Source organism: Astatotilapia calliptera, chromosome 7, assembly GCF_900246225.1.
Source record: "Astatotilapia calliptera chromosome 7, fAstCal1.2, whole genome shotgun sequence".
Classification (NCBI taxonomy): Eukaryota; Metazoa; Chordata; class Actinopteri; order Cichliformes; family Cichlidae; genus Astatotilapia; species Astatotilapia calliptera.
The window spans coordinates 24,752,247-24,762,913 of record NC_039308.1 but is presented as its reverse complement, the minus strand read 5'-3'; the positions used below and the strand labels follow the sequence as shown (position 1 = coordinate 24,762,913).

At 39.4% G+C, this 10,667-nt stretch overlaps 2 protein-coding genes across 6 annotated transcripts in view; both read left to right on the top strand.

Annotated features, from left to right (window-relative positions):
• ulk1b (unc-51 like autophagy activating kinase 1) overlaps nucleotides 1-974 on the top strand; it is a 26,913-nt gene extending 25,939 nt beyond the window's left edge. For all 3 annotated transcript variants that reach the window (XM_026174042.1, XM_026174041.1, XM_026174040.1), the window contains exon 27: nucleotides 1-974. This exon is cut by the window's left edge and continues 531 nt beyond it. The gene's annotated coding sequence lies outside the window, so the exon portion shown is untranslated.
• Nucleotides 975-3,740: 2,766 nt separating this feature from the next.
• ccdc74b (coiled-coil domain containing 74B) lies at nucleotides 3,741-6,878 on the top strand. 3 transcript variants are annotated; one of them, XM_026176938.1, is made up of 7 exons: nucleotides 3,741-4,216; nucleotides 4,864-4,911; nucleotides 5,012-5,126; nucleotides 5,925-6,120; nucleotides 6,223-6,323; nucleotides 6,422-6,481; nucleotides 6,686-6,878. In XM_026176938.1, the coding sequence occupies exons 1-7, from the start codon at nucleotides 3,925-3,927 to the stop codon at nucleotides 6,810-6,812; spliced, it is 939 nt and encodes a 312-aa protein (XP_026032723.1). In that variant the 5' UTR covers nucleotides 3,741-3,924; the 3' UTR covers nucleotides 6,813-6,878. The 3 variants fall into 3 exon arrangements, with proteins under 3 accessions (XP_026032723.1, XP_026032722.1, XP_026032724.1); XM_026176937.1 differs by having other exon boundaries at nucleotides 5,922-6,120; XM_026176939.1 differs by lacking the exon at nucleotides 4,864-4,911 and having other exon boundaries at nucleotides 5,922-6,120.
• The last annotated feature ends 3,789 nt before the right edge of the window (nucleotides 6,879-10,667 follow it).

The window sequence follows — 10,667 nt, the reverse complement described above, 5'->3', positions numbered from 1 at the left end:
TTTTTTCCTCTTTTGGGGTTTATGTAATTATTTTCTTGCTGACAGGAAGTGTACAGTATGCGGCATTACTACAACTGGTGACCAGAAGTGCACACGCACTGTTTCAAAACCGTTGCCAAAATAACTTTTTTTTTCTTTTTTTCTTTCAAAGTTTTGTTTTTTGTGTATGTGTGTTTGCTTTAGATTAACTTTAGGTAACTAAACTGCTATATAGAAGAAGAAAAAACTATCTGACACTTTAATGATTCTATACTTGCTTAATATCAAAGACCATGCCTTTTTGCTTGCAACGTGCGGTGTCGAAGGGATTAATTTGATTAGTTTTCTAAAAGGTGGCTGGTATTAAGGCAGAGAATGGGTCCAGAAAACACTCGTTACCCAGCGCTAAAGCGTGGGTATAGCTTTTAATTCAGAAGGGGCTGAACGTGGTCTCTTAGCATCTTTGATCACAATCATGTTTAAAATGCTGCAATAACCTGGACTATATTCTTCAGGTATACAGAAGCTTAGGTGCTGCTGGGGCTGGTTATGCCTTCACATGAATTCCACTTTTTTTTTCTGTCTTTTAATCTTTTATCTGTCAACTCATTTAGCAAGTATAATCAAATCTGAATGTAGGGGCTGTCTGGAGAGAAACAGCATAAATATTAGACTGAATGTTAGATATTTAACATTTAGGCTGATCTTGGGGCTGAAGTCTGAATGTTTTTGCACTGTTAAAGTACTGTACAGAAAGACCGTGAGTGGAATATGGTAAATGTGTCCAGTTTTTGTAGATACTTTGACTTGTTTATGACAGGAGATCTGCTTATATACGTTTTTAATGCAGTTTTAGTTGTAATACATTTACTGTCAAAATGTAATGTTAGATGTGGGAGTGTTGACAAAGAGATGATATAAGCTATGAGAGAGTTCTATTTGAAGAAAATGGAAAAGAGATTTCTTTACACTGAAAACAAAAAAAAAATGCATTGATTGTGTTTGTGCTTTATTTTATTGTAGTGGGTAAGGTTTTTTTTACCTTTTGTTTGACTTCTGAAAAGTGACATGTTGAAGTGCTAAGATTTGTGTGGGGTTTTTTTTTTTTTTATTTGTTTTTTTACATTGAGCTTTTTGACATTCATCCCAACAACCTAAAATGCTGTCCAGCTGAAAAATCTCCTTCAGCTGCTTTAAAAACAAAAGTTTTTAAAGAAGAGTTTGTTTGCATGCTTTGGTTTTGTGAAGCAGTGCTGTTTGTGGTGCAGCGGATGAAGCTGTGACAGCTCCGTAACATGGGAAATATTTTAATTTTGACTCCCAACTGAATGCGTGGATGTGGTTAGCTAAAAGTAAAATACCACTTTGAGGAATAAAAAGTGGCACATCTAGGACCTGTAGTACTTTCTTTCCCCTAACGTGTAATTTCTCGAGCTTTTACAAGTTAATGAAGGTGGGGTTGTGTGGTCACGTCTGAAGACCGTTTACAGTGACGCCTGTCAGCAGAAAAGAATGGAGGAGAGATTCATCAACATATCCTTTGTGTGCATTTTCTTTGTTGCCCTTTGTCAAGTTTCTGTGAAATGCAGATTTTGCTCTACATGTATGCAGATGTTTAAGTGTACATTCCACAAATCAAATCATCTACGGGCTCCCTGTCTCTGCACTTGCTGCTCTGTTCAGATCCCTCGTAATTTAAAAACAAAAACAAAACCTCAAGCATGTGTCACTTTTTACTGTCCCATACAATCATAAAGATGTTTGTCTCCAGTAGGACTCAAAAGCACCATGAAGACGACGGGTGCAAAACTCGAGATGCCTAAGAGAGTGCAAGTGAAGAGTAATTTTTACTTTGGTGCACTCGATCAGGAAACCTGTCACTTATTTGGTTAATTTGTTTGCTGTATGTTTGCTAAACAACGTACCCAAATGATTTCTTTTTAAACTTTTACGTTACTAATTCTGTAAAACTTGTAAATATTGTAATTTAAGTTATTGTTGTTGGCATGGAGAGAACAGCACCATACCACCTATACATTCCCAAAGACAAGGCCTTCAGCTCAGTCATCCACATTGTCTGTTTAATGTTGCAAAAGCATTTAAATGTTGTCATATCCATAACAGACACTAGCTCAGTGTCCCTGTGTGTGTGATGTAATATTTACTGTTTGGAAGCTACATCATGAATAAAGTGAAAGGAAAGATCATTAACTGTTGTGGTGACTTGGTTTACTTGACCTGAAGCTTTACATTTGTATTCTTCAACTAAATCGATTCGGGTTTAAAAACTTGACATTCTTTACTTGCTTTTCAAGACTACTTTTATTAGAAGGCCCCCTGTGTTTAAGAGGCTGGCAGTGCAAGAGGGACTCTGTGGCTTTTGACCTATTTCTCAGTAAGTGCCCCCCAGTAGCATCTTATGCAACCCGTAAACATGAAAGGAAACAAAATTTTTTTTTTTTGTATTTTGCTAGAATTTACCAGCACAGAATAAAACCATGGGAACATCTCAGTTTTATTTCAATGCTTCCCTTGTAGTGATAACAGCAGAGTTAACCACCTTCACAGTGACAGCTACTGCAGCTTTACAGAAATGAAAACAGCCACCTCACTAATGGTTGAGTCTATAAACCACAAACACAGTGACGTAAACCATCATAAACCACGATCCTCTTAACAGAAACTGGTGCTACCAGAAATGCATGATGGCACCTTTTTCCTTTGCAGCTTTCAGTCATGTGTGAGTGCTCTCAGTTAAAATAAAAATTAAAAAAAAAAAAAAGCTTGAGAACCACCTTTGTGAAAATTTAACCCACCTTTAAGGACATTTATCAGGAAGAAAAACATGGGTAGGTTCTTCTAAACAGACCTAACCCAAAGTTAGTAATATCTGGTTTAATAGTCGCCTAAAACATGTGCTCTACACATCATGAATTTGGGGTTGATGATGCCCCGGATACCTATCACTCCTTCTTCTCCTTGGAACTAAATACATGTGATTTTTCATCTTTAGCTCAGAATCATACACATGCTTAAAACTTGCAAACTGTCTATAGGTGGTTCAATTATAAAATAAATAATTTTATCTTGAACTCAATCAGGCTTTCAAAAACTGGGGGTGGTTATGAGAAGGTGACAACCACCTTCAAAAAAAATTATCATTTGTTTATTAATAGTTGAACAAAGTTTCAATGCAACTCAGTTATATTTATAAATAAAAATAGCAAACAATACAGTGAGTTTTGACATATGTAAATATACAATATAAAATGGTAAGGCAAAGAAAATCGGCAAGTACACATGCTAATCACAAAAAATATCAGTCTAATCTTTTAGGTAGATTTTTAAGTAAAGACAACTAAACAGCGAATTTTAATTTTTTTATAAACTTCCGGTTGGACGTAAGATCTGCCTTGGCCAAGCGTTGTAGCCAAGGAGACCGAGCTTCTATTAAAAAAACAAAACAAAAAAAACTTTATTTATAGCAAGGACCGATATTAACATAAACTGCCTAAATACATTTAAAGTACAAGAAAACCGAAAACAAATCATTGGGGGATACATAATAGCAAAACACCATTTTTTAAGTTAAAGATAATAAATACAGTTTTACAAACAGTCTTGAATATTATGTAGGACTTCTACATTTAATTTGAGCAAAAACAAATTGAAACTAGTTAAAATACATATTAGAAGAGGAAATAAGATAAAAGAAAGGATGCGCAGCTGGCCTGAAAGATCGACGTCAGGGCTGAAAAAGAAAAAAAAAGGAATCTTGGTTGTCACGGCAACGTTGTGTATGATCGAGCGAGTGCCAAATGAGCGTGAAAATAGTTATAAGTAGGAGTACCTATAGCTAACTTTTCTTCACTGGAAAACAATGGGAAGGGTGAAACAGCGAGCTATTTCAGTCAGGGGAGGCCTGAAGTACTAAAGCGGAGAGCGATGTCAAGTCATAACCTGCCACCGGTGCGCCATTTGCCACACTTGACCAGAGTAGGGCGGCTAGAGAAGCCTTGCTCGCTACGACGCTTACCGGCTAACCCTGAACAGCGGCTCCCGCTACCTGTTATCAAGCCAGCGGGCAGAGCAGCGGCAGAGACGTCCTGTCAGAGCGGCAGCACGGACCTCCGGGTTGCTTCACTGCAAAGAAACGTCCAGTTCCTACAAGAACAGCACAAGGAAACACTGAAGAAGCTCCACGCAGAGATAGAGAACCTCAGACGGGAGAATAAAGGTGAAGAAACAGTGCATTCATAACTCTTGTATGTGTAAGTTAATTATTTGTAAAAGCATAGAAGTCAGTGACAGCAGTCCTGCCATAGGTCTTTTTAAAAGCAGTAAAAGCAGAATGCTTTGTGGAATGAATGAAGTAAGCAAAAGTAAGTTTTCACATGCCTTTAATTAATGCTGTAATTTGGCCTTTCTGAGATTTTTTAATAGTGGATAGTTAGACAGATAGAGCACTCAATTATTCCCTGTGGGGAATTTTGAAGGGTTGTGGCATTCAAGAAACCACCCTATTTCATGGCTCACAAAGTCAAATAATTATCTAAAGAATTCACAGAGTCTGTGACTCCTGTCTCCTGACAAGGTGCGGCAAGACAAGGTCAGGCTAGGTATGGTGGACGCATGGCAACTCCAGGGTTTAGTTTTAATGATTTCTCAGTGGGAGGTGGGCAGATATCCGGTGTCACTTTGCAGAGCGAGCCGCATGCTGTTCCATATAACAACATGTCACCACCCACCAGGAGACTCCCCGGTCATTCGTCGTTGCATCCTTGCTGCAGCAAGGCCTGTTTTGACTCATGGGTTGCTTACTGGTTGTTTAAGCCCACCTGCAGTGTACAGTACATTAAAGTTCTGTTGTTATGGATGTTGCAGAGTTGAAGTATAAGGTGATAATGGAGCCTCCTAAGTCAAGTAGAAAAGGTAACATGTTTAAGCACATGTAATGACTTATTAGGTTTTCATTTAGGTGAATTTCAATGTGCCACCTAAACTTAATGTCTGATCCTTCTTCTTCTACGAGTTGCACACAGTCGACAAAACTGTAGACCACCCACTCAGGGCAGTCAAGCCCATACTGGACTGTACATGGAGGAGCCACTGCAGGACACGAGACTCTTGCAGGACCAGGCTCTCGGGTGAGTGGTGGGCCTTTTTCAGCTACTTATCTAGCTCAGTATTTACAAGGTGTGGTTATATTTCATAAATGATCTTAGCTCCCCCCCCCCCCTTTTTTTTTTTTTCAAAGCTATGCACACAAGAACTGATGGATAAATTAGATTCAGATGCAGTAATATGGATATGATGGCACAACAGCCATTCATTAATAACTTACTAAGCAGATACTCAGATAAGCTCAGATAACAGGCTACTGTAAGGCAACCATCAAAAGCAGGAGAACACTAATTCAAGCTCTGTGTTTTAATCACTTTACAGAAAAACAAGATGTCAGCTGTCTCATATTAGGTAGTGATGTAGGTGCACAAGTATTATAGTGCATGTTAAATTAACACTATAAAACAGCATGAGGATATGAACGTGAAGCATGTAAAGAAGCAAAAGCCAGTATGTAATTAGTTATTTGTTGGTCTGGTCTGCAGTCTGAGCCCTTTGATTTCTGGAATATGTGCCTTTTTACATGTCTATAAACTTCTTGACCTGTTAGTACCAGGTTGGCTTTTGATCTGGTGACTGTGGAGGCCATTTGAGTACAGGAATCCACTGTCAGGTTCAAGAAAGCAGTTTCAAATGATCTGAGCTTTGAGACATCATGAATTATCCTGCTGGAAGCAAAGTGGGCTAGTGAATTGAACCTAGTCCCCTGTCTGTGAGGGGGGGGGGGTGGGGGGAGTTAACAACCAGGTATTCTCAACCTAAACTGCCTTATACATGTTATACATCGCCCTCAATGACATTATCTCATTGACTTGCAGTAGCATTGGAGCAAGCACTGAAATTCTGGATTCAGCCAGGCAGGACCATGGCACGGAGGCCAATGGGCACCTCATCACTTCACTGCAGCCTCTCCGAATTCACAGCAGTTCCTCCCAGCCCCCACGGGCCCCCACACTACAGGAGTGTGAGATCATCATCCGACAGCTATATAATGCTAACAGCTTACAGTCTCAGGAGGTAAGTGCCTGAAGGGCAACGCTTAGCTATTCAGTGTTTTAGTAGCTCTGTTTGTTGTGGCTTTTAAAATAGTTACTTAAAGTACAACCCTGTGTCATCTAGATCGTGCGTGTGAAAGCACTGCTCAGAGACATCGTTTCAAACAAGAAAATCACCCCAGAAAACTACATCATGGCTAAGGCCTACCTTTCAGATGGAACTCGGTGAAGTGGCATTATCATTTTCATCATCAGCGACATACAAAAGCCTTCAAAGCAGCAAAATTATGATAACAGTTTCTAATTTTCTTTGTGTGTTTCAGCGGGTCTTTAGAAGAAAACAAATTACCAAAACTTGGCCTTCAGTCATTCCCAGAAAAACAGTATGTAATTTTGTCTGATTTTGTATTCTGTCACAGTGCACAAAACAGATTCCTCAAAGCCCTGTTGTGCTAATTTTCACAAAACTTGGTTGCATAATAGCCCAGAGCTGCCTTTTGCAAGAGAGATCGAGGTTTCTGAGTCAAAAAGAAAAAAAAGCCAAGCATGTTAGTCACCCAGAGTTAAATCCACATATCATTTCCCAGGTGTGGAACATCTCAGTCTGGGGTTGTCTTCCCTGCCCTCAAACAGAGCCTTGGCTACAACATTGCAGATAGACAGAAGAGGTCCCGTGCTGTGCAGAGAGACCGTTTGAGAAGGGCTGTTCAGTGACAGGAACACAAATACCAGAGCATATTTCTGTGGTATATAATGAAATAAAGCATTTCTGATTGATGATGTTTTATGATGTCATAAAGTTGAGCAGGATAGAGTGGTCGCAGCAGGAATCGCACAACACTTAGTCAATGACGGCCCAGTTGGATTACCTCTTCCAGTAAGCCTTGCCAGTGTGAAGCAGCATGCCGTACGGAAGCGCCTCCCTTAAGTGGAATGCAACCATCATTAACACACCTGTGTGCTTCCTGTCATGGCATGTCAAAATGTCTGCTGCTCGGGAAAAAAAACCCTATACAGACACGTCACGTTTATTGACAATTATTGCTCATAATGATGTGTAAGATGGACAGATAACACAAATAATGCTCTATAAGGCCTGGATTTTTTTTAGTTTTTCTACATAGCAGAAGGACTGATTTCAGCTTTTCACTGGGAATTTTTTTTTTTCAACCATTGAGTTTCAGGACATTTGTGGCTTGTTGTCACTTCACAAAAAAGCAAGCATAAAAGCACACTTTGTTTTTCATAAAGCCACTTTTTTTTTGTCATTCAGTGTGCTAAAGAGCAGTTTAATGATTTTTACTGGCCAAGCATTAGTATTTAATCATTTACAATTTGAGTTTAAGCATAAGGATGAAAGGGTATAAATGTCCTCTGCACAAGACAGTGCTGTTCTTTTAAATTTTTCCCTTTGCGCCTGACTCTTCGGGATACTGTTCCTTTTAGTGGACCAATCGTGTGGAGAGTTATTTGCATGCTGAGTGTCGTATTTGAGATATAATGACACAAAATAGGCAACAGGTGATCCTGCCTTAAATAAATGTCCTATTGTTATGTTAGCACTGGTTTCTAAGGTCATACACCACTGCAAACACTGGATTTGTCAGTTTAAGAGAAGTGAAATGTCACTTAGGTTTTGATCGCTGAAGATTTGCCAAAGTGCGCAGTTTACGGCGATAATTAGATATATTAAGAAATGTATTTAAAGCTTTGATTTCTTTGTTTATGTGGAGCATTACTTGTGTTTAATTAAGCCCAACTGCGGTCCTCTTTACATGGTTTATGAGTCATTTTGTGCTTCACAGGCTGCGATCCCTTTATTCCTTCTCTCTAGAAGAACCCTCACAGGCTCCTTTAGTTGCTGATTCATGCATAACATCTATATTGGACATGTATTTATAGTATAAACACTGCATAAAGTTGAAACAGAATAAAATAAACAAGCCGTGGTGTGCCTTTTTATTGAACTTGCTTGTCATATGAATGCTGCGCTGAAAACAAGGAAGTTAAAATAACCAAAAGGAGAATTGGCCACTCGACAGGCCTGGCTACAGCAACGTTGTCAGTTCTGCTAAATTAGGCCGTGGTCTTGTATTAACTCTTCACTAACTGAATGAAAAAATAATTAGTGAGAACAAAAAAGTTTAGAAAGTTAAGGTAAGACTATGAGCATGCAGTTGTCACAGGTAATGTTATGTGATATTGTAAGAAACAAGAGAAAAGTGTGGTTTCTTAAAGTTTTAGAAATGCTATGAGGAAGTGGCTTGTTTAAAAACATGTGAGCCAAAGCAACAACAAACTGAAACATGAGGAAGTAATGAAGTGGGTGAAAATTCTTTGTCTGAAGCCTTTATTGTGAACCTGGTGTACCTGTAGAAATCTAGAAGTATTTAAAGATATCTATGGATATCTATCTATCTGTCCATTTAGTAGCATGTAAACAGGTTTCCCTTTACACCTTTACAGAAACCTGACTGGATATTCTAGGAAACCAGGCTGAGAGGTGAAAGGTGACTCATGCCATGGAGGCTGTAACAGTGAGTCGCTCATCTATATAAACCCTTACACTGGTCTAAAAATGCACTGACACTTTAACAGCAGCATCTCGTGCCATAATTACCAGTGTACTGCTTGTCTGTTGTCAGTCTTCACATCAAAGCATGCTCAACTTTGAATTGAATGCCGGTGACAACGATCAGGAACGTGATAGGATGTTAAAATAAAATATAGGAGAGGCTAAGTATTTCAGAAGTGAAGGCTGGGAGGGGGTTCGCCACACTTCCAGAGACTGCATGGATAGAGGATACAGAGATTTTATAATATATGGTAAAAACTTAAGAGGATCTTGTTCCTGTATGTCTGTATGTGTGACCCTGGGCAGGATTTGTCAAGGTAAACTCTGTGTTTGTGTTCTGGCACATGAGAGCAAGGTTGCAACTGTGCTCAGGAGCTTTAGTATCTATAATTTATTCAAAATTAAAATAAAATAAGAAGCTTTTTTTAAGCAAGGTTTAGTCTCAGAGAAACTGACCTTTCCGACACAGGTCTAATCCTGCATCGTGTAATCATCCTCTTCAAAACTTGATTTAAATTATAATTAACTGCAGTTTGCATCACTACACTGGAATTCCTTTAACTTTCTCACAGGATACATAGTTAGGCAAAAGCAGTAGATGGTTTGTAAAATGTGTAGGTTTCTTATGAAGTCTTAAGTGTTAGTGGTGTGAATGAATCGGGGGGAAGGGGCATTTATTTGCAGACTAATAGCTTACACACAATCTGACTCCCTGAAATTAAACTGTGGCGATGCTCTCTGCAGTGTCTTAGTGTATTTTTCGGCTGCAGAAGACGCAACGTCTTCTGCAGCCGAAAAATAAGCTGGGTGGAGAGGGGGCCTCTCGGGCCATAATTACTTTTCTTTTTGTTTCGCCTGCGCAAAGAACAAGATCACAGGTTTTGTTCACTAGTTCCTTGTGTAGCAACTCATCAACCACCGATTAGGTCAAGGGTGGTTGTGTCATCTGTGCATTTAATCTTCAGACTGCAGGGCATCGAGACTGAGCTAAAAGAAGCAGCCATTCAAGGTTACTGTGTTGATGTGAGTTTAACAGAGGTCAAACGTTTTATAAGCTATTGCAAAACCAGTTACAGATGGGGTTTTGGGTTGAAGAACCAGCTTTTCTAGGCTTTTCTGCATGTGTGCTAACCTGAAGTTATCCATTTTAGTATCGTGGGTTTTTGTAGCAGCTGGTACTTCAAAAGAGCACTTGAAGGACTGTGGAACTGCTGTTAGGTAGTCAAAATGTCACGTTTCATTACGTTTGGACCTGTAGTATCGCTTAACCTTAACCTGCCACACAGACAGACAACAAAATCTATTGATAATGGGATGATGGCAGACATTGCATTTTGCGTACATCCACTAGATGGTGATGTTTGTGAAGAAACCTTCAGTGTGCATCTACATACAAGGTTAGACAGCAGGTCAGATAAAGGTACTGTATGTCTCACCCTGCAAAATCCCACAAAACCCATCACTTAAATGAAAAGTTGCCCTAGTTTTAAATGCATCAAAGCATGAGATTGAAGCCAATATAAGCCTTTTTACCCATAATTCGAAGTAAACTAGTCTGTTTTTGTTTCTCTTTTCAATTAGTTGCAGCACTGCATCTTTGTGGAAATGTGGGAGTTGGCAGGCTTAAGCCATTAAGTCTCGGTGGGTGCAAATCTATTAACATTCAGACAGTGTTTCAGTGATGAGAGCTGTTCTGTGCCAGCTGTAGCCTCATGAGGCACGGCCACTGAAAGCTCAGTCACCACAGGGACAGAGCTTCTTTACAGATCCTGCTTTTATCACTGAGCAAAACTTATTCTGCTTGGCTGAATGGCTTGCCGCACTCTGCTTGTGTTCTCAGATGCATTCTTTCTCTTATATTGTATTCTTGTTCTTCAGAGACACTGCCCCTTGCATTTAAATGCGCGCTCTCTCTGCAGCATATTCTGTTTTGGATTGGGTCATTTTGGGTGAGCTCCAAATCGATTTTTCACAGTTCTTTGCCAGATAATACT